The sequence below is a fragment of the Anopheles cruzii genome, chromosome 3 (assembly GCF_943734635.1).
Source record: "Anopheles cruzii chromosome 3, idAnoCruzAS_RS32_06, whole genome shotgun sequence".
Classification (NCBI taxonomy): Eukaryota; Metazoa; Arthropoda; class Insecta; order Diptera; family Culicidae; genus Anopheles; species Anopheles cruzii.
This window is the reverse complement of record NC_069145.1, coordinates 31765232-31786738: the sequence shown is the minus strand read 5'-3', so window position 1 is coordinate 31786738 and position 21507 is coordinate 31765232. Positions and strand designations below refer to the sequence as shown.

The 21507-nt window shown below is 47.5% G+C and overlaps 6 protein-coding genes across 7 annotated transcripts; 3 read left to right on the top strand and 3 right to left on the bottom strand.

Annotated features, from left to right (window-relative positions):
• The first annotated feature begins 475 nt into the window (after positions 1-475).
• On the top strand, positions 476-8010 carry LOC128274315 (Y+L amino acid transporter 2). Of its 2 annotated transcripts, XM_053012468.1 has the most exons (10): positions 476-559; positions 1786-2134; positions 2417-2663; positions 2857-2982; positions 4355-4448; positions 4608-4822; positions 4960-5189; positions 5256-5508; positions 5822-5890; positions 6270-8010. In XM_053012468.1, exons 2-9 carry the CDS (start codon positions 1865-1867, stop codon positions 5878-5880), a joined length of 1494 nt encoding a protein of 497 aa, XP_052868428.1. In that variant the 5' UTR covers positions 476-559; positions 1786-1864; the 3' UTR covers positions 5881-5890; positions 6270-8010. The 2 variants fall into 2 exon arrangements, with proteins under 2 accessions (XP_052868428.1, XP_052868427.1); XM_053012467.1 differs by lacking the exon at positions 5822-5890.
• Positions 6278-9421, bottom strand: LOC128274316 (cystinosin homolog). The gene is made up of 5 exons (XM_053012469.1): positions 9268-9421; positions 8777-9206; positions 8292-8700; positions 8127-8229; positions 6278-8064 (listed from the first exon to the last, which is right to left on the bottom strand). The coding sequence occupies exons 1-5, from the start codon at positions 9399-9401 to the stop codon at positions 7989-7991; spliced, it is 1152 nt and encodes a 383-aa protein (XP_052868429.1). The 5' UTR covers positions 9402-9421; the 3' UTR covers positions 6278-7988.
• Positions 9422-9783: 362 nt separating this feature from the next.
• On the bottom strand, positions 9784-11143 carry LOC128270230 (cystinosin homolog). Its single transcript, XM_053007630.1, has 4 exons — positions 10977-11143; positions 10462-10906; positions 9985-10393; positions 9784-9923 (listed from the first exon to the last, which is right to left on the bottom strand). The coding sequence occupies exons 1-4, from the start codon at positions 11141-11143 to the stop codon at positions 9784-9786; spliced, it is 1161 nt and encodes a 386-aa protein (XP_052863590.1).
• A 459-nt stretch (positions 11144-11602) lies between these two features.
• Positions 11603-12693, top strand: LOC128274874 (probable transcriptional regulatory protein TTE1135). The gene is made up of 4 exons (XM_053013207.1): positions 11603-11841; positions 11914-12157; positions 12230-12398; positions 12462-12693. The coding sequence occupies exons 1-4, from the start codon at positions 11637-11639 to the stop codon at positions 12669-12671; spliced, it is 828 nt and encodes a 275-aa protein (XP_052869167.1). The 5' UTR covers positions 11603-11636; the 3' UTR covers positions 12672-12693.
• A 2-nt stretch (positions 12694-12695) lies between these two features.
• LOC128274875 (triosephosphate isomerase) lies at positions 12696-13897 on the bottom strand. The gene is made up of 2 exons (XM_053013208.1): positions 13796-13897; positions 12696-13691 (listed from the first exon to the last, which is right to left on the bottom strand). The coding sequence occupies exon 2, from the start codon at positions 13626-13628 to the stop codon at positions 12885-12887; it is 744 nt and encodes a 247-aa protein (XP_052869168.1). The 5' UTR covers positions 13629-13691; positions 13796-13897; the 3' UTR covers positions 12696-12884.
• Positions 13898-20100: 6203 nt separating this feature from the next.
• Positions 20101-21073, top strand: LOC128270229 (prolyl 4-hydroxylase subunit alpha-1-like). Its single transcript, XM_053007629.1, has 2 exons — positions 20101-20733; positions 20810-21073. The coding sequence occupies exons 1-2, from the start codon at positions 20101-20103 to the stop codon at positions 21071-21073; spliced, it is 897 nt and encodes a 298-aa protein (XP_052863589.1).
• The last annotated feature ends 434 nt before the right edge of the window (positions 21074-21507 follow it).

Sequence of the window (21507 nt, the reverse complement as noted above, 5' to 3'; positions counted from 1 at the left end):
AACACGGATCGGACCATGACTCAACGTGAACGCCAAACAAAGACTAAAAGCCTCGCGGAAGTGAGACAAAATTCTCATCTCACCCTGTTTCTCGGTGTTTGAAAAACGAAAACAAAACCCGTTTCTATCCAAGTAACCCAAAGTCCCAAGGCGTCACAAAAAAGGCTTAAGGCTCGAGTAGGCTACGAGAGGGATAAAAAAGCACGATCTCCTCGATTTTGGGGACGTCATTGGTGGGACCATCGAGCCTTATCAAAAAACGTTCTGGCGGAGGTGTCAACACGCGGTGCGGCGCGCCAATAGACGAAGCGCGCTTTCGGCGCGGACGCTCATATTCCGGTTCTGAATTCGCGCGTTCCGTTTGAGTTCCGTGGCGCCACGGGCGCTCGAGTCAGATTTGAACCGGCGTGAGTGACCGCCGTTAGAACGCCGCAGCGGTCACCGCCGTGGTTCGCATTCGTGACTCGATGTTTGTACGGAGCGGAAGGAAAAAATCCCCTCTGGAATTTCCAACAAAATCACTTACTTGAAAACCAGAAAAGGAAGCCTAAATTTCTAGGTAAGCAGCGCTTCGAACGAAGCGTCACAAATTACATGGTGCGAGTAATTCACGGTCACGGATTCACAATTCACGGATTATAGTTGTAGAGCATCCTGTGTCCTGTGTGCGTGAAGTGCTTGAAACCCGTTATTGACCCTTCAGTGATTAACCCTTCAGATTCGGTGACCCTGAATCTTTCCTTGTAACCTACAGACGGGCAACGAATTAAAGGATACGCGCGAATGAACGCAAGCATCGTACGCTAGGTTGCGTTAGCGAACCCGTGCGTGTCCTCGAAGGATAATCGTACGCGAACATCACGACCACATGTGCGCTTTTACGCGATGCCAGCGTAATGTACGCACGGGTGCTGAAAGTTCGCGCCCACCGCGCTGCCTAGCGTAGACCGTTTTAAAGCTGTTTAAATAGTGCCATAAAAACCTTTTTTCCTTTCGTGATTGTTCGATTCGGTGAGGCACGTGTAACGTGACGACAGTGAAAGGTATTCTTCTGAACGACGGCTGGGGCGAGCTCAGGCAAGAGTTTATCCGGTGCAGGCGTAGCTGTGTTTGGTGCGTCACGTTTCGATTACCGACGTCTTTTAATTGAAGTCGTCTTCCCTTTCCACCGTTGATCCCCGTGTTTGGCTGCCCTGTCCCCTACGTATGTCCGAAGGTTCAATTGGATTCCGGTACGGAACGTTCATTGCTCTGCCCTCGGCTTTAGACCAGTTTGTTTCGAGTATTCGAAGCGTATAGAATTAAACAAGAACCCAAAAAGGAGCAAAACTAATAGTAAATCGTTTTGAACACATTTTGACAAGCAAACAAAATTTCGGCACACACTGTGCGTTACCCGTCGCGAACAGAGGCCAAAGACCTGCCCAGTCCGGTGCGATCCTGCCGAGGCGCTAGTAGGCATTCTGGTTCGCTAGAGCAGCAGTCGGCGTTGTTTACAAACCCGATACTGTTTCTTTTAATCGAAAGTGTGCTCTCAATCGTGTGTCTCGTTTCTAATCCGACCATCGAAAATGTGCATGATTTAACACAGCAAATTACCGGTTGCCCAGAAGCGCAGAGCGTGTGGTTGATTTATTAGAGCACAATGATTTCGGTGGACGGCTAGTAAAGTGGCAATCTGCTGCGGAAAGTGTCAAAGCGACCCTTAATCAAAGGTCCTATTCAGTGCGTGATATTGTTGCCGTATTATTCATACGAACTGTGTCCTCTTCCATCTTCGCGCAGCGCCTGTGCTGTCCCATCGTTAGGAAGTGCGGAGTCGTTTCCCGTCGACTAAGTGAGAAGTACCACCGCCGCCGCAGCAATGGAGGACGAAGCGCTGAAGAAAGATGACCGGGAGCGCAAGGATTCGCTCAAGAAGGGCGACCAGCACGACGGGACCAACGGTGATGCCGGCGGGGACGGTGGTGAGATCGTGCTGAAGCCAAAAATGACACTAGTCAACGGCATCACGGTAATCGTCGGCTCCATTATCGGTTCCGGCATTTTCGTCTCGCCGACCGGCGTCCTCATCAACACCGGGAGCGTCAACATGTCGCTGATCGTGTGGATCATATCGGGCCTTTTCTCCATGGTAAGTCGGCTGTTAACGGGCCCTCTGGTCCAGTTGCTCCGTTTGTGGTTGCACCGCCGATGACATTTTAACGAGCAACCGGTTCGCGTTGCCGTTGCCGCGAAGTCTGCATGCAAAAGATGGAAAGCCGGCCCCGAGCGTTTGTGTGCCCAAATACGCGCAACATCGGACCATTCGGGAATAGATTGGATAATGGCTATGATGCGATAAAATTTGGGCAATCTCGGGCCGACCCCGCCCGGCAGTTCATGACGCTCCGTTTGGTGCCTCCGCTCTCCACAGGTCGGTGCGTACTGCTACGCCGAACTCGGTACGATGATCAAAAAGTCCGGCGCCGACTATGCGTACATCATGGAGACATTCGGCCCGTTCTTGGCCTTCATTCGGCTGTGGATTGAATGTATGATCGTCCGCCCCTGCTCGCAGGCCATCGTCGCCCTCACCTTCAGCGTCTACGTGCTGAAGCCGTTCTTCCCCGAGTGCCAACCGCCGGAGGATGCGGCCCGACTGCTTGCCGTCTGTTGCATCCGTAAGTAATCCGTGGGATAGGAAAATCGATTTCAAACGGCCGTACCCGCGAAGCCTTGCCGCCATGTGGCTTACGCGACCAAAGCTTTCATTTCGGGCCGTTTATGCAAATCGGGTTCAATCCATGCTACTTTTATTGCCACCGACGCTCGCTTTAGATGTTTCCTTCTTTTTCTCTTTCCCTGTCATTGTAGTGGTACTAACATTCATCAACTGCTGGGACGTGAAATGGGCGACCGCAGTCCAAGACATCTTCACCTACGCGAAACTGCTGGCCCTGTTTATCATCATCGGTGCCGGTGCATACTTCCTGTTTCTAGGTAAGCTTAGGTACTCTGCGTTCGTCACCGTGTCAGAACGGAGTACAACCTGTTCCCGTGACGTGCGGCCCGTGTGTGACTATGGTTAGCATAAATCAGCCTCACCAGATGTGGTGCGGTCAGTTACGATGCAAAACAGGTTGCGGCACAAGCATCGGCGGCGAGATGGGCTCGCCGCCCGTTGACAACAGCCTCCGAGGACTTTCACTGCGGCACGTGGAAGCAATACGTGGCCCGGGCCCCGGGCTCTGCGACACGATGCGATGAGAGATTTATATGTTTGTTTTCTTTTTTCGAGCTTTTCGAAGCGAGAGCTTTAACGTGCCGGAGGTCGGATGTGTGGCCGGTACATTGTAAGAGAAGCAGGTATAATCCTCGGCATTATCGATGGCCTGCCGCTCGCTGGCAGCGGCAGCTTTATTTGTCATCCTCTGCTTACACACCCAATCGCATTTTATTGGGTGGCAACAAATTGTACAGTATGCCGACAGCCGACAGGCTTTACCGAACGGTAGATCGCAGAATACGAACCTATTTCTTTCCGTAGCTTCAATCGTCCTTTTCATGGAGGGAAACGCGAAGGAAACAGGATGCTGTGTGATCGGATGAGCTATGATGAGGTTTTATAGGACTGTACTATTGTCTTAAAAAGTTCTACGTTCTCCTTCAAAGAAACTTGATTATTTGTTATTTCTTTATTGTTACTAGAACGGGCAGAGCAGTATTAAGGACCAATTTAAAGTTTTAGTTAAAAATAGGAACTTGGTTCACTGCAGATTGAGCTTTGCATGCATATGGTCCAGTGTTATTCAAACTAAATAAGTATAACGAAAATTTATGTTGTCTTGCCAGCACTTTGGCACGCGTGTATGCCATTTTTCCAATTTATTCCAGCCAGACAAAAATAAGACTTCTTCTCTCAGCCGCCACATCCAAAGTGTCGTGTTTAAATTAGCGAAAATTTGGCCAAACTACTTTCGGCACAAATCATCGTGCTGAGCGCCAACAAATCTGTGTCTTTGTCGCTTGCACTTACATCATACTGTCTAGCGGGTCATCGCGTGGCTTTGGCCCGTTTCCGACCATCTTTCTTGGCGTGATCGCATTAAACGATCATACATGCTGGGACAACCCACGTTCAATTAAGCTGGTTAAGCTTATGCTACTGCCGTTTGGGCCACTTCCCGGCAGCTCTGATCGTTGCAGATCGTCGAATTCGGTCACCGATATGACCGGTGTGCGCGAGTTCAATTCGATAATCGCAGCAAAACCAGGACAGACTGGAACGGTTTCTTGCTTGCGTTGGTCGCTTGGGCATCTACTGTGGATGAAATCCATTATCCGCGCGCATTTCTTTTCTACGTTCCCACAGGCAACACCGAGCACTTCACGTTCAATAACACGAAAACGGAGGTAACATCGCTGGCACTGTCCTTCTACTCCGGGTTGTTTGCGTACAATGGCTGGTAAGTTTGCCGCACGGTCTTAGGGGATATATCCTGCGACCTTGTCAAGCTCGAATGATGTCCAGCTGGGGACAGCTGGCAGAGACGCCCTAGGGCAAAAAAACAACCACCGATACTGACGCTAATCCTCTTATTCGCATTGCTCATCAACTTCACCAGGAATTATTTGAACTTCATTATCGAGGAGCTGAAGGATCCGGTGAAGAATTTGCCCCGGGCTATCGCCATTTCCTGCACATTGGTGACGGTGGTTTATGTGTTTACCAATGTGTCCTTCTACACTGTGCTCTCTCCGGAAGAGGTGCTCGGTTCCGAGGCGGTCGCTGTCACTTTCGCTGACCGAGTGTTTGGCATGTTCGCCTGGACGATACCGGGTAAGTAAATGAGTTTGCTGTGTCACCCAGAACGAAACTCGATTTGTTACGCAACGTGATGACTTGCACTTCGTGAAGGGCTATCCTGTGAGGCTTTTTTCCTTTCCTAAAGCTTCTTCCTTCCGTTTTTTTTTCAGTGTTTGTCGCGTTATCGACGTTTGGCGCAGTGAATGGCATCTTGCTGACGTCTTCCCGTCTGTTCTATGCCGGCGCTTGCGAAGGTCAGATGCCGGAGATTCTGACCATGATCCAGATCCAGCGTCTCACACCGACACCGGCCGTACTGATTATGGCCCTGCTCTCGATGCTCTATCTGACGGTTTCGGACATTTTCGCGCTCATCAACTATGTCGGTTTTGCGACATGGGTAGGTTCTGGGAGCTGGCCTAATAAGGACGTGAAATGAACAGGATATAATTTTCTCGTTTTGCAGTTGAGTATTGGGGCAGCCGTTTTGTGTTTGCCGTGGCTCCGATGGAAGCAACCCAATCTGAACCGTCCGATTAAAGTCAACCTGCTGTTTCCGATACTGTACCTCATTGCGACGGTTTTCGTGACCGTTGTGCCAATGATTGCCAGTCCCGTCGAGACGGGCTACGGTTGTCTTATGATTCTCTCCAGCATTCCCGTCTACTTCCTGTTCATCGCCTGGAAAAACAAACCGAAGTGGTTCAATCGCTCGATGGGTAAGCTGTCCAGCTGTAGCTGGCGCCTGAAAGGTTTTAGCAACCTTCAAGCCATCCTTTCCAACATCCTATCCACGCCAAGGACCTGTCCCCTTTAACCTGTATCGTCGGCGAGCTTTTCGTAGATCGCTTCTTTCGGACGTCCCTTCCCGATGATTATTCAACCTAATTGGCACTAGATTGACTGTGTGTAATATTTATAATGTAGTGAAATTGATTAATTCATCATTTGCCAAACGCCTCTTTCTCTCTCTCTGTATCAATGTTTTCTCTCTCTCTCTCTCTTTCTTTTTTTCTAACCTAATTTTTACAGGTGGAATTACGCAGAGTTTACAAAAGTTAATGATGGTGGTGCGGCCAAAACAGAAATAGGCGCGAAAAGGTTTTTATCATTTTCTGTTCGCTTACGTTCACGTCGTGTTTACAATCACTTTCTAATCCGAGCTCTATTGTTGCGAAGTTTTCGAATGTTTTTTGCATGCTTTGAAGAAATTGAAGGAGTTGTGCGACCAAAACTACTCATCCCACCATCAGTGGACGTGAAGAGCTAAGCTTTAATTTAACTTCTTTTTAAATAATGCCTTCAGTTTCTTCAATTTTGACCCATCTAACCGAACTCAAAGTAACAACTCGGTTCCTTATGATAAATATTAGCTCGCACCATAATCAAAACTTCTACTACTTTATGCACCGCATATTCAGTACTTTGAGAACCAATGTTTAACTTCGTCTTTTCTCTTGTCTCAATGTTCTTTTTCCAGTGGCTTTAACGAGATTCCTACAGAAAATGCTCATGGTCGTAGGAAAGACCAAATCTGCTCAGGTTTAAACATGTATGCATCATGCGATCGCTGGAAATTGGTCCTTCGATCCACTCGCCATATACACTAACCCGCATTATACACGAGATGACGAACCAGGATTAATGTCTTGCGGTTTTTAACTTCAAACACACCGTGCATTCCTTTCGTTCTTCCTTGTTGCAAAGGCTGTTGAATTGTGTTTCTTTTTAATTGTTTCGTAGATTATAGTCATTTGATTCAGTGGTGGCTCTGCGTCGAATATAAGTATAACGAAGAGAGTGGTGCAAAATGTCAAGCCTAGGCATTTTGAGCTGTTGATGGTCCTTAAATTGGTTAGCCAGAAATTCTTGCTTTATCAGCTGTGTGCTTGCGTGACTTCAAACATTGATTTTGTGATTCTCGAACGCGAAAACCGTAGCCACAGAAACAGAGGAATACATTGCGTTTTATGTTAATTGGTAACGATCTTTCGAGACATCATTGTAAAACAAATCACAAACGACAGTCATACGGAAAAAACAGTGTTCAGATCAAGACTATAATAAGCGGAAAGCGAAAGCAGAAAACAAGATCGGTATTGATCGACAATTTTTAAGGAAACTCCCGTTTTGAGGTGCTAGCGTTATGTCTAATTTGATTTATGTTTCAAGCTCTGTTTGTTGTACTAACGAAAATTACATATCAATGGTTTCATCGAATCACTCTGACAGCCTCAAAAGCAGATGTTCCTGGCTATTTATTTGAATATTGATTATCGGTTTACATTGGCAAACAAATTGGTGGGCTTCGTATATTCTAAAGGTATAAGCAAAAAAAACATATTTAAAAGCAAACCAGGTTTGCGCCGAACGTATTCAAATTATAGGAAAAGACTTGGTCGTTCGATGTTAGTGCTGATTTTAACAGAGCTTCCATACAGTTTGATTTCAATCGTATTATTGGAAGCACACACGGCCTCCATGCTATGGTATTAGAGTATAAACAACATGAAACTAGTTCGTTGCAATTGAAAAGGTTAGTTCCAGAGCTCGTGAACGCGCCAGAAAAGAGTTTATTGGCAAGATGTGCGAAAATTGAGCTAAATTGTTGACAATAATATACCTATTTAACAGCAGAAAGCTAAGCTAAGACGCAGGAAGTGGAAACTGCTCAGAAACTGTATTACCACAACTTGTCACTAAATATCAATCATCGTGCTCGAAAATAGCAATTATATTCATTGGTGTCATCTAACCGTACATGTATATAAAACATGAAGTCGTTAAACTCTACGCAAGCAACAATGCGCATTGTGCATTTCATGCGGTAACAATAGAAAATATAGCAAACTACCAAGATGCGCACGCGTGAAAAATAAGTGTATTGTAAAGTATTGTCAAATACAACGCCGAAGTAAAATGGAACTTGATTCGTCTTTCTTATTACATGCTTAATGTGCTGCTTAATGCTTAATTGTGCTTAATTTTTATGTAAAACATATATCTTCCTGTATCCTTTTTATCCTATCAATTTCGCACCGATCTGGCCATTTAAGTGTATGTTACAAACATACTAAAGAAGCAAAATTTCGATAATAGACATGAAAAAAAATTTCATTTAATAACCATTTTTAGTTTCTTACAAAACACAACGAACCAATTCCTACTCATCGTCCACTGATGTAATTTATCTGTACGATCACTCCGAGGGAACAATTACTTTTACCGGACTTAACAGCATTGGGACATTAACATCTTTTGTAGGTATCGGCTTCCTAGGGAAATAGAAATTTTAGTTCGCACCTTGTGGAGTGTTTGGATCAAAATAGGAACATACCTGTAGAGGACGTAATGTTGAAAAATAAATACAAAGTCGAAGAGTATGGAGAAGATGCCGAGTCCAAACTTGACTGGATCGCCCCCGATAGACCCCCAATCATCTGAAGATAGAAACCACAAGCGTTTTTCACTGCGTTCTCCATCCACAGGCGCAAAGGCTTACCAAAGTTCCACGCGTTTATCAGCATTTGCAATATGCCAAAAAGCCCGCCAGCTAAGTCGAGAATTCGGTTCATAATTTCGAATCCTTCCGTACTTTTGCGGCAGTAATTCATGTAGGCTTGCGGAAAATACTTGACCATGGTCGTGAGAAGCTTGATGTAGCTCATGACGTACAAAAAGTCCAGCCAGTGAATGTACCGGAGCGAGGCCATGCTCATTGATAGGGTTATGGTAATCAGGAACAGTGCAATGATGACTTTCGCAGGAATGGACACTGTATTGCCACCGTTGTAGTACAAACGGCACTGCAAGATGGTGACTCCGGTGCCGAAAACGGCATGTGCAGCAAAACCGATGTCATTTCCAATGACCGGGTTCAGTCCCAGTGGATGCCTCCTGTAGTATTCCTCCTTTGGAACCGAGCGTAAAAAACTTCGATAAAATCGGAAAGGACAGTAAGCTAGGGCACTTTCGGTAGTCACTGACCTCGACGTAACTGTTCCAGTAGAGAAACACGTTGAACACCACGTAGCAGATGTGCCCTACGATGTTGATGTGCAAAAAGTCGAAACTTAAGCCAACCACACTCTTCCGACGATAGTTGTGCCAGATCTGTGGATAGTAGCCGGCTGACCAACAAGCAGTATACGTCCATCCGATCAGCAGTGAAACGAGGATCAGCGGTTTGTACATCGCAACTTTCATCAGAACAAACAGGCGGCTATCGTCGACGAATCCGACCGGCTCGACAGTGGGTTTGATAATGAAGCGACCTTGCTTTACCGGATGCAGCATCAAGCTGAAGGTTTTATTATTCCACCCGTTGGCGAAGGTGATCGTTCTATTGGGCAATACTTGGACAGCATCCTGTCGAGGCCACCCAAAATTAAGCTCGAAAGGAATCGGTATGTAGCCACTGCAACAGAAGCAACGGATATGTTGAAATTGCCTGCAGGAATAGTCAATAGTTTTCTTACTTTGCTTCAACACTAATGGTGACCGGTTCGCCGAAAGTCGCCACAATGGACTGGGGAACAACCGAAAGAGAAAAGTTTCCAACTTTAGCTTCAACTCCAACGAATATGAACAGCAGGAGCCACACTAGATGCATCACTCAAACGATCAGCACCTGTCTTCTTAGGGCGAGTAGTAGCGGACTGACTAATCTTACTAAGTTTATCCACACTTTGCTCTGAACTCGTAGACGAAAGCGATAAGTGAAGCTGTCGTCAAACATAAATCTCACCGTTTCAGATTACACCGCAGCTCGCCATCTCAGAGAATGCGTGAAACATTCGCGCAAGATAAGCTGCGTATTTTCGTCCTAGAAACAGTGTCCAAAGCTCACTTAGCTGTTGGTTTGAAAGAAGATGACAAATATATGAACTTGTAAGAAATAATAAAAATGATTTTTATGAATCAAATATCTTTCGTTATTTGGACCTCCAATATGGTTTGTACGGATTGGGTTGCACAGAATTGCTTATTGTTTTTTACGGAATGCTTTTTGCATTATCTGATCGGTTTTCTTTGTAGCACACGTAATGCTGCACCATAAACACAATATCGAAAAATATGGACACGAATCCTAACCCGAACTTTACAGGACTTCCTCCAATCGATTGCCAGTCGTCTGTTGAAGAAAGGCGACTGTCTTATACAATGGCCCTTGCAAGGTGCTCTAGCATACTTACCAAAGTTCCAACTGTTCAGTATCATCTGAAGGAGGCTCAAAAGTCCACCGATCAAGTCCACGATGCGGTTTGAAATGGAGAATCCTTCGGTACTCTTCCGTTTGAAATTCATATATACTTGAGGAACGTATTTCACCAAATTTGACGATAGCTTCACATAGCTGAGGACGTACAAAAAATCTAGCCAGTGCATTTGACCCTCAAATGCTAAGCTACTACAAACACCGACCAGCACCATGCAGCCTCCGATAAGTATTTTGACGGGGATGGAAACCAAATTTCCATCGCTGGGAAACAGATAGAACTGAGCTATTAACATGAGATTACCGAAAACGGCATGTAATGCATATCCGACATCATTCGCAATCACCGGATTAAGACCGAACGGGTGTCTTCTGAAATATTCCAACTTAGAAAGAAGAAAAAGGTTTTAGTTTTTGCTGACCGATGCGCAAAGTAAAGCTCACTTTTACATACTTCAACGTAATGGTTCCAGAACAGCAGGGCATTGAATGTCGCATAACAGCAATTCCCGACGACGTTGAGGAACAAGAAATCAAAGCTCAGCCCGACAACGCTTTTCCGCTTGTAATTGGTCCACACTTGAATGTAATCTCCAACCGTCCAGCAAAGCGTGTACATCCAACCGATCGAAGTCGAAACGATTATCAGCGGTCGGTACTTGGCCACTTTTAACTGCACAAATAAGCGACTATCGTCCACCGAATGATGCGGATGGATGATTGGACGAATGAGGAATCGTCCCTGTTTGGTGGACGAAACGTACACTGAGTATTTCGATTCGACGATGGATACATTTGGTTCACACTCGGATACAATGATAGTAGTGGATGGTCTGATCGAAAGCGCTTCCGCTCTGTTCCAAGTAACTGAGACATTTTGATCGCTAGCGCGGAGTCGCCTGAAATAAGGCATCGAATTAGGATATGTTTTAGGTTTTCATAATTTAGTCGTGTCGGTTTGATACTTACTCAGCAAAGAGTGAGAAGCTTACCGTTTGTCCCACAATGCCACTCAGGGATTGTGGTTCGATTCTTAAAACCGTCTGGATTTTTGAGTCCTCAAGCGCTAGTGTTTCTTTGCTAAGAAACACAATTAGCCCTGTAAGTACGAGGCTGAACAAATTGGCGATACCCATGACTGTGTGTTCCGGGCCTACAGAGATCCGGCCCGTGCAGATTCTTGAGGCTTGAGTGGAATGATAAGAATAATCATTGTCTGCGTTGGTCTCACGTCTTCGTAATCTGATTACATGTGTGTAGACGAAACATTCGCAAGATTGGTCGTGAAGCGAGAAGAGGAAAATGATTCTAAACGGATAAAATAATTTCGGAAGAGCATTTTTGGCGGAACAGCAATAAATTGATGCGATACGACTAGAATAGATTATTTTTTTCTTATTGAAATTTGAATGTGGTTTCCACGTTAGATTCGTACGGATTGCATAAACAACTGTAGACCTCCTGTGACGTAGCTTAAGATCGAGCCCTGCTGACAAACCTATGTTTACGTAGCTTAAGATCGAACCCTGCTGTCAAAAAATGTAAACAAATGTAAAGTGCAGCCGGCTCGAAACAAAGTTTTATGTAATCGTCCGATCACGTTTCTGAGCTTCCTCGTCCGCTTGGAGGATGTTAAGAACTGTGGGGCTGCTGGTGAGCATTGTGAGGTTGCCTCCAACAACTGTAGCACTCACGAGGCACATACATCCAGCCAAAACCGCATTTGCTGGTCACTCAAAATGGCAAAATATTCGCCACGTAAAGGCATTGAATGATGGGCGCAAATCCGTCCTGTTCATAAAACTGTCCCGCCAGATCCGTCTTGCGGTGCAGGGTAGGCAAAGATGGTTTGAACATAATGTTCACGTTAATCCATGCCTCGTTAAACGCTCCTTTTCACTTCCAGCCGGTGGACCTAACCCAGCAGTGAATAATGTACTCCGGGCGGCGATCGACGAAGCGTTGAAGAAAAATATGCCCAACGCCACTATTCAGGGCGTTCTGAAGAAGTGCACCACTCAGTCGGCGGAACTGAAAAAGTACGTACTGGAGATCAAAGCCCTCGATCAAATCAATATTGTTTGCGTACTGTACACGGATCGTTTCACACAACTGAAGATGGAAATGGCCACGACTCTGAGGAAGAATTTGTAAGCTAATGGAAACCGCTGTGCTGTTTATGTTCGATTTAATCTCGAAACATCGTTGTCTTTCATACCCAGCGCTCTGTTCTTCGACACAAAGCATGCCTTTGATGAAATAGGGTTTGTGGAAGCCATTCCTCCGGCAGAGGTGCAAAGCGAAGATCTTACTTCGGTGTGTACGGATCACGCAATCGAAATGGGTGCTGAGGATATCGAGGTGATGGATGCGCATGATCGACGGGTCAGGGTACGTTCAAAATAATCCAACATCCAGGGTGGAAAATAGTCAAGCACGATCCTGTTTTTGCAGTTCCTTTGCAGTTTTCGTGACGTTGATAGGATAAAGAAAGAGCTGGAAAAGTTGAACTACAGCGTGGAGCACTGCGAACAAGCCTTTTTTCCAAAGTCAACCATCGTGCTTAATGCTGAGGCAATGGAGGCATACGAAAAGCTGAAAGACAAACTGAAAGCAATGGACGGTGTGGAAGATATCTACGACAACGTGGAGATGACGGCGTAGAAAAGATAACACTCGTTTTCACTGAGACAACATGCCGGCGATTTTACATTTATTTGAATGAATGACTTGGTTTTAATGCTTAAATGTAACAATCAGCGCATCGAGCGGTACTTAAAGTAAGACGAAACGAAACACATTTGCTGGGGACGTGCGCTTCTACTGTGCGTGTCCCTGTCACTACTCAACGGGACTGGGCAGATCCGATGCTCCGACTCACTTTCTGGCATTGACAATCTCCACAAACTCGGGCTTCAACGAAGCACCGCCAACTAGGAATCCATCAATGTCCGGCTTGGCGGCCAGCTCGCGACAGTTTGCGGCCGTAACCGAGCCACCGTACTGAATGCGGATGCCGTTTGAGACGTCCGCCGAAACGTTCTCCGTGAACCACTTCCGCAGAGCGGCATGCACTTCCTGTGCCTGCTCTGGGGTGGCGGTCTTGCCCGTTCCGATGGCCCACACCGGTTCGTACGCAATAACCACGTTGGTCCAGTCCTTCACCTGGGCGGCGATGGCTTTCGTCTGCCGGAAGCACACTGCTTCGGTTTGACCGGCTTCACGCTCCTGCAGCGTCTCGCCGATGCAAGCGATGACCTTCAGTCCTTCCGCAAGGGCGTGGGCCACTTTCTCCGCTATCAGCTCGTCCGTTTCACCGAAGATGGCACGGCGCTCCGAGTGACCCAGGATGACCCAACCGAGGCCGAGATCCTTCAGCATTGCGGGAGAGATTTCACCGGTGAAAGCACCCTTCGAAACCTTGTAGCAGTTCTGGGCCGACACACCAATCGATTCCGGTAGCGATGAGCGCGCCAGCGACAAGTACGGTGCAGGGCAACCGACGACGACTTCGGTATTTGGGTCCAGCGGTCCCGCCGACAGCAATTTGCACAGCTCGGTGATGCTGGCCTTGTCGCCGTTCATCTTCCAGTTTCCTCCGACGCAGAACTTACGACCCATGATGGTGGCTGGCGATGATCCGATTGAAACTGTTACCGCGAAAGCGAATTGTGTAACCGGTCGCTGTGAAATGAAGCGAGTTTGAGCGAACGCGGAACGAAGGTCGACGGATTAGTGGCAGCCCCTTATCTGAGCGATGCGTGGTCGAAAGGTAATCAAATACTAACAACACAGCAGCGATGAAAGTGAAATTTCCAACCAACCGGCGCTCTATCTTTTTTCGGAACTGCAACCTCCAGATGACCTTCGCACTGTGTAATCTTGCTCGAGACTTGTTAAAAAAAGTGACAGTTCTGTTTTATTGCATACAATTTTGGTCGGGTAGTTTGGAATGCGTGCAAGATTCATTTTTGTTTACATGAGACGATAGCGCACTCTAGCTGTGAGTTTTGTAAGTTAATTCAAAATGGTAGTTGGTTGTTTTGTCGATTGTGTTGATTCGCCAGCTGATATTTGTAGCATCCACATATTATCATTGTAAAGATTTCAACTAAAATAACAGATTGTTCCGACGCCTCAAAGATATCTGAAACATACATTTCGAGCGGAGCTTGTTACAGTAAGTACCAACCTGAAGCCCATCCTTTTGCAAACACAAAGCATAAGCTCTTTACTTTCAACATGCAAAGCTTGCATTGGATTGCAGATAATTCCCACCAGTTACCCTATTCAAGCAACCATTGGTGTTTAGGTGAAACACGTAGCGAAAGAGCAAACATATTAAATCATACACACACACAGTAATCCGTCCATGAAAGTCGACCCATCGAAGGTGGGATATTTCACGAACGACGCGTTTCATTCGTGTTCCCCAGCGTCGGTGAAGCATATACCCGGAAACGTAATCCTTTCGGCACTTCCGGGAGTATGTTGTAATATGAAGTTATTCCACCGCTTCACCCAAACCTAACTGACCGGTGGCGGGAGAAAGGGTGGTAAATGTAGCTGTTTTTAGATGCAAGCTCACCGAAGCACACTAGGACGCGAAATTCACTGGTTGCAACTCATCGCTGCGTCAAAACGGGCCGTAGTGTGCGAAGAATGTTTTCATTTCAGTAATATTTTATTCATTAGTGACGTCGCCTGGCCCTGCAAAGGGCCAGACACTGTGTGTGTGGCCATACAGGTGACCACTCTGACCGAGCGCATTCGGCGGGGATTGCAGAAAGAGCAGGCTTATTAATCCTGCATGTGTCTGCTGATGATGAACGCTGTGCTGTCTGGCGCCTCGGAAAGCTGCCGGTTGATTTCTGGCCAAGATATAGCGCAATTACTGACACGATACAGTGTCTCAAGGGGAGACAGGAGTCACTTTTTGTTTCTGTTACTGAAATACCTGAACACATGAAAGTAAACGGTACGCAAATAGATTTGCTTGGATGTGTAAATTTTACACATTTCTCCGTGGGCGGGTCTGGAGGGCCACCGATTTTGTTTGCCACCGTGAAGAGGGTTGCAAGAAGGTCCTAGACCAAACACTGAACCGGGATGAGCGTTTTGCCTCTTCGGCGGTACAACTCAATCGCCATCCGGGGCGGCGATGCTGATGATGGTGTTATCTTTCACCAAAAACGACACCTGCCATCGTCCCCACGGCAACCTACGATCCGAGCGCTCCGTTTATCCCCCGGGGACCGTGTTGCTAGGAACGGACGATTCCTACATCCAAACGGTGGCATCAATCAAAGTGGACGGGGGAATCGGAGCTACGGTGGTTATCGACCGGTTAGATCATTGGCACACACTAGTGGCTCTGTGGCGATGTAAGTCCTGGCGGGAATGACATCCGCCGCCACTGTCTGCAGAATGTTCCTGTACAGTTATCAACACGATTCGGAGCAATGTTACAGGAGCCACCATGCTCTATGCATCTATGAAAGGAGTTACAATTTCGGCACAAACATGTTTCTGTGAAGAAACTCCGCATTTCTCACTTGCACTGTTACCGGGATTCACTTTGATGTCAGAATGCTACAGTCGGACAGCATAAGAAAACGTTGATGGTATTGCATCAAAAGGAAGTTTTTTCCTGTTTTCCCATCCGATCTGATTCTGATTCATATCCATCAGAGAAAAGCTTAGATGGGCTAGCTTATCTTAGACCTGCAGTCAATATCTTACGAAGAATCAATGTTAAGTGAACACTGTTTGTGATTAAAAGTAAATGGTTGCAATTTTATCAGTTAGATTACTCAAAGTACCTTTTAAGTATAATCTTTTAACTTATCGTTATTGAATACAGTGCAGTAAATTTAAATTGAATTTATTTCTATTGTCAACAAGTTTTCAATTATTTCTTCTGGCTAATCTTATTTCCTAGTTAATCCATTTTCCTATGATAGGTATAGAACCTTTTGTTTTCCAGAAATACGTTCCACGATTACCACCGGTAAAACAATTTTTTTATTCTTTATCTATTTAGACTAGTAGCAGAACAAACTCGTAAACGCATTAAAATTCATATACGAAACACGGTTCACGGTGTCACGGTTTTAATGTACTCCATCTAGCGTAATCATAATTCAGAATACTTGCGTAGAACACAGCAAGTCTGCCGAGGAGCCCTCAGGACTGTCAATTTATACTATTATCATTACCTCAAACCAACAGGCGCATAACAGAGCGAAAATTGCACCAAACACTGCTGCAAGGTACGGTGCATTGAGTCGTTTCTAACTCCGTATGCCATAACGATCCTGTTACCCAGCTCGGTGCACTGATTGACCAAACGGAAGCAATGCAATGTTTCACAGTGATCGATACTGAGCCTCTTTTTTTCGGCATGCGTTCTCAAACGTGCTTCTGAGACATGATGAACATACCGCCGAGCTTACAGTTCGTCGTGTTCGTCTGTCATGTCCTGGGCGCTACATTTCGCCGTACGGTCATCTCCTATACGGTGGCCCATTTCTATCCAACGCACATCTTCAACATCACGACACGCGACGTGGGTCAAACCGGGCCGACTCCACTCTCCTGCAGCAAGCTGTTCAATTATCCAACAAACTATCGGACCGTTTGCGAGCCCGGCCAGACCTATGATGAGCTGCTTGCGAAGAGCAACACATGCCTACGGTATTATCCTTATCGACGATACATTATCGATTGGAACAATTCAAACACTTCGGTGTGTGTGCTACCGTTTCTTCATTTATTAAGGAGCATGTTGCGCTGGCCTGGCCCACTAACTAGGTCCTCATCACACCGCCAAAACCTCCTGCACTGTTTGTCTGTTTGAAGTTGTAGCAAATGTCCCTACCTTTCGTCATCTTTTATCTTCCACTTCTTGGGAAGTTGTGGCATGCGTTCGCTCCGGTAAAGCTCGTCGATGCTTGCCTCGGTGAGCCTCGGGTCCTTTCCGAAGAAAGCGTGGCGCACAGGAGCAAAGACCACCACCCTTATGTTGCCTGTGGTGTGGTCGGTTGCATGTCATTATTTACCGACAACGATGTCTACATGCGGCTTACGGTTGATAACGTACACCATCGAATGCTCCGTCGACCGGTAAAGTGAAGCAGCAGCATGGTCTACGTTGTTCGCAGAGTTGAGGATAAACAAGCTGCCACCGACCACCCCTCGTCCTACACCGACCACCCCTCGTCCAATCTCGTGCAGGACGCACGAAGATCCACGTCACGTCGGAAAAGGGGTTCGATTTTTCTACGATGCACAAAGGCGCTGCTCCGATTTGCCGAATCCCAGATTGATCCCTACCAATACCGAACGTTCGGTTTCTTGAAGCGACTTAGTTTGCATTAAGCAGTCCGTTGCATTTACTCGACTCCGCTAATGCTTCGGCTGATCGGGGATGCAAATCGTATTCGTGTTTCTGCATTTCTGGCTGCATTTCTCCTCCCAATTACCGGCGAGTGTGTTGTTCGAGCGTCGGTCGTTCGTTTGGCGATCGTCAAACATGGTAACAATCTCGACCCATGGCCGAACCAGTGCTCCCTCCGGTCAGCAACATAAAATACACATAAAATTTTCGTGACCCCGCTCTCCGATGGCCGCCCTATCCCCGACTGCGCCCGGAATGGGGATGTTGAAAATTCGATAAAAATAATACGACGTGCCCCTTGCGCTGCCGGTTTTCCTAAGCTGACCATCCGGAGCGAAAGCGACACGATTCGGTAAATATTTGCTCAAATATTGCCCACAGCGCAGAACGCAAACATTAATGTAGGGAACCTGTGGAGGGAACGTCCAGGCACCGGGCCCGTCGTCGCAAAGAACTCCTTTTTCGGTGCGCACGTTTTAAACTACCCACGGCAACGAACGCGTATCAGGTTATGTTAAGGGTGAGCTGGAAACAAAAGTTAAAAATATTGAATGCTGTTAAAAAAAACAAAACCCGCAGAATGAAGCCAGCCAGCCCGGCAGTTTGGTCTGGTCCCAATCACTTGCCAGGAATGCTTTGAACTCCTCAAAACCCGCGTTCCTCGCAGCGAACAGTCTTCCGAGAGTGGTGGCGCCTCGATCGACCCTTGACCCGTGCCACGCGGTGGGAAAACAATTTATTGAAAGTACATTTATCGTTATGATTGGATTTCATAACGACTAAATATTTCATGCATTTTTATCCGCCGGTTTTCATTTCACCGCCCGGGCACAGTTATGCTTCCGTTCGCTTTATTCTAGTTCCGCGCCCACGCATGTACCACTCCTGGTGGAGGTGTGCATTTCACACATCTCTCCCGGTGCGAGCCTGCATGAACTGAGAAATGGTGAGGTTGGCAAAAAACCTGTTTTTTCGTCAACATCCAGTTCATGTTGACAATAGTTTGCCCAGCGGCATTTTAACATTTCAATCACTGGAGTAGAAACCAAAAATGTTGTTGCTTTGTAGAGTTCTGCACAAAAGACCTACACTTTGTTGGAAAACTTAAAGCATCGGAAGTCATTGTTTTGTTGGAATACCTAAATGGGCGAAATTTGAAGAACACCGACTATGGCTTCTTAGTTCGCAGAACACCTCATTCCATTTCATCTGTCGCATCTCGGGAATGTTGAAAGAAATTTACTATGAGATCTCCGAGAGCTGTAATACGGTAAAGTGGAACGAAACCTTGCGCCTAAAATCTCTCGTTTCCATTATGTAGTTTATCCCCAATTCACATTCTACAGTGACTCTTTTAAATGACACCTTTTGCTCACTTTCGAGTGTTGACTCCAGTGTGGCTGCGAAGAATCTCTTGATGTGCAGGTGCAAAAATCCATTCTTTCTTCTCCGCGCTACGGAGGCTCAATAAATTCATTAAAATGTAATCATTGTGTGGCTGACCAATTTGCAATCCACGTAGTACTCTAACAGGCCGCCGCCATATCATCGCATAGAAAAAGAACGGGAAAGGGCTTTTCGATTCGAGCTGAATTTGGAATTTAGTTAGATCCACGCTCTATCAATTGCTTAGCGCCATCACGCCAAGCCATCGTCCCCAGAGCAGACGGTCAAGAACCAGGATTCGTTGGGCGTCAGGACCTTCGGAAAATAAACCAAACAAGTAATAATCGGGAAGGGATCAGATATTCATAAAAAGGGGTGAAAATATCAACCCCCGACAATTCGGGGGCTGAGTACCGATGGGCCGCACGGCCGCACGGTCTCCCCACGCGGCAACCGGTGATCAGGACGTGTGCAGCCATTGTGCTCCTTTGTGTTGTTGCGGTGGGTTGCGGCGGCACCACACGAATTCGGATGCACTCGGCGAAATCGATCAATTCCAATCCCCCGGAACAGCCGCGGATGCAGAATAGTTCGCCCACTGGTAGGGGACGGGACGGGGGAATTTTTTCACCATTTACCAACAAATCAACGATAATTCCGGGGACCTCGTGTTAGTTCACGTGCCCCACCAGCTGACCTTTTAATCAGCCCGCCCTCCCGGGTCGGGTCCGGAGTTTGCACAGGTCGATTGGAATTTATATTGGTTCGACGGTGAAATCTGGCGGGCCGGAGGCAGGACAGGTGCTGGTTCCGGTGTGGGGGGCGGTCTGTAGTGGGGGTGACAATGGATATTGAAAACCGTGGCACCATCGTCCTGGTGGTGCATCGACGTAATGATTACGGCGCACATCGTGGAACGCCGTGCAAAAGTGTGCTTGAAGTGTATTTGCTTTCAACTCATTTCCATTGTGCGCCCATTGTGCAGGGCCATGTTTTTGAAGTGTTGAACTTCGCACCATTAGCGCACACACTCGCACACACACACCCAAACAGCTCGTCGTTGTAATGAGCATTTTTTCAAAGGTAAGTGTAACACCTTCGGGAACTCGAGCCTCAAGCCGGGCGTTTTGATTTTAGGGTTGGCAGCGACGTGAACGACGCGCATCATCGGCGGTCCGGGAATGTCTTCGTGTGTTGTCGAATAATGTTTGATCAACTGCGTGGCTTGGGTTCCCGCGAGGGACACGTCAGGTATTCTGGGGTATGAAGTCAGTTAGTTTCAATTTTTTGGGTGCTTCACTTCACGCAATGGATCGCGCACATCTATCGAGTGCTGGGCGTTGGGCATGGCTGCTAGGGTTTCTGCTGCTGGGACTGTTCCTTGGCCAGCCTGCCGCACAGGACACCGCCGAAGATGGGGCTCCACAACCCAAGACCGTGAAGGTCCGGTTCGACCCGTACCAGGAGCTGTGCCTCGGAACGTACGAGCGGTCGGCCGCGATCACCAGCCAGCTGGTCTGCTGGTACGATGCCCGCAACCTGCACAGTGTGATCGGGCCGCACAAGGTGGAACTGCTAAGTTTGCAGCCGTTCGTTGGCATTTTTCACGACGTGATTCACGACACCGAGATCGCCAAGCTGAAGGAGCTGGGCGAGGCGTACATCAAGCAGTCGGGAGTGACAAACGACAGCTGGCTTCCGGTGTACTACGACAACCATCAGACCTTCACGCTGCACGACCGGGACCACGGCGTGGTGGAGCGGTTCACACGGCGCATCGAACGGATGACCGGGCTGAGCTGCGAGACGGCCGAGCCGCTGAAAGTGATCTACAACGAGGTGGGCGCGTTCCGGACGAGCGATATCGACGCGATCAGGACACCGGAGGAGCGTCACAAGTTTGCGTACGCCGGCGATCGGCTAGCGACGGTGTTCTTCTTCGTAAGTACCCTTACCGGAATTGCCACCCGGTTTCGTGGGAGTCCCCTCCGCTAAACACCTTCGCCTCGGTCCGCAGATGAGTGACGTCGAGGAAGGAGGCAGGCTTATATTTCCACGGCTGCGCGTCAGCATTCGGCCGCGGAAGGGCGACGCCGTCTTCTGGTATAACCTCAAGGAAACGGGCGACGCGGACGACCGGATGCGGTACAGCGTGTGCCCGCTGAAGGAGGACTCCAAGTGGACGGCAAAGAAAATCATCCACACGCGGGGCAACGAGCTCCGGAAGCCGTGCCAACCGACCGGCAACATCCTGTCGCTTGTGGAACCGTCCGCACAGTAAGAGCGCCGCGAGGGACGCCACGTGATGGACGCAACGCAACCGCAACCAGATGAGCTTCCTCGGTGCTCTGTTAGCGAAAAATAAACCGCCAAGACACCGCCAACCAGCGCTCGGTGTAAAACACACTCATTAGCATTCGTCCTTCGACCGGGCGCAGGAGGGTGGCGTGCTAGCGGTGTCACATGCAACGACTCGCGCGGCACACGTGCTCACATCCTGCCGGCCGGTTGTGGTGTGTTTCGGAAAGTTTTAATCCTGGCGCTGGCCACCGGTGGCGGATGTTGATAGTTGGTAGCGCGCCCGACAGAGCGTTCTGGAACCGCCGGTGGTGATGTACTACACTGTGAACTACAATTAACATGTTGTGATTTACACGTGCAGCTGGCTCGAGTCGGTGCGAGTGTAATAATTGTTTTATGCACCGTGCTGTGGGC

Excerpts from the sequence above, each read along its gene's own strand:
- LOC128274315 (XM_053012467.1), top strand. The coding sequence starts at position 1,865 with ATGGAGGACGAAGCGCTGAAGAAAGATGACCGGGAGCGCAAGGATTCG. Across the intron at positions 2,664-2,856 it reads GCTTGCCGTCTGTTGCATCC|TGGTACTAACATTCATCAAC; the intron begins GTAAGTAATCCG and ends CTGTCATTGTAG. Across the intron at positions 5,190-5,255 it reads ATGTCGGTTTTGCGACATGG|TTGAGTATTGGGGCAGCCGT; the intron begins GTAGGTTCTGGG and ends CTCGTTTTGCAG.
- LOC128274316 (XM_053012469.1), bottom strand. The coding sequence starts at position 9,401 with ATGCATCTAGTGTGGCTCCTGCTGTTCATATTCGTTGGAGTTGAAGCT. Across the intron at positions 9,207-9,267 it reads ACCATTAGTGTTGAAGCAAA|TGGCTACATACCGATTCCTT; the intron begins GTAAGAAAACTA and ends CTTCTGTTGCAG. Across the intron at positions 8,701-8,776 it reads ACTGGAACAGTTACGTCGAG|GAGGAATACTACAGGAGGCA; the intron begins GTCAGTGACTAC and ends TCGGTTCCAAAG.
- LOC128270230 (XM_053007630.1), bottom strand. The coding sequence starts at position 11,143 with ATGGGTATCGCCAATTTGTTCAGCCTCGTACTTACAGGGCTAATTGTG. Across the intron at positions 10,394-10,461 it reads TCTGGAACCATTACGTTGAA|TTGGAATATTTCAGAAGACA; the intron begins GTATGTAAAAGT and ends CTTCTTTCTAAG. Across the intron at positions 9,924-9,984 it reads ACTGAACAGTTGGAACTTTG|ACGACTGGCAATCGATTGGA; the intron begins GTAAGTATGCTA and ends TTTCTTCAACAG.
- LOC128274874 (XM_053013207.1), top strand. The coding sequence starts at position 11,637 with ATGTTAAGAACTGTGGGGCTGCTGGTGAGCATTGTGAGGTTGCCTCCA. Across the intron at positions 12,158-12,229 it reads ACGACTCTGAGGAAGAATTT|CGCTCTGTTCTTCGACACAA; the intron begins GTAAGCTAATGG and ends TTTCATACCCAG. Across the intron at positions 12,399-12,461 it reads CGCATGATCGACGGGTCAGG|TTCCTTTGCAGTTTTCGTGA; the intron begins GTACGTTCAAAA and ends CTGTTTTTGCAG.
- LOC128274875 (XM_053013208.1), bottom strand. The coding sequence starts at position 13,628 with ATGGGTCGTAAGTTCTGCGTCGGAGGAAACTGGAAGATGAACGGCGAC.
- LOC128270229 (XM_053007629.1), top strand. The coding sequence starts at position 20,101 with ATGGATCGCGCACATCTATCGAGTGCTGGGCGTTGGGCATGGCTGCTA. Across the intron at positions 20,734-20,809 it reads TAGCGACGGTGTTCTTCTTC|ATGAGTGACGTCGAGGAAGG; the intron begins GTAAGTACCCTT and ends CTCGGTCCGCAG.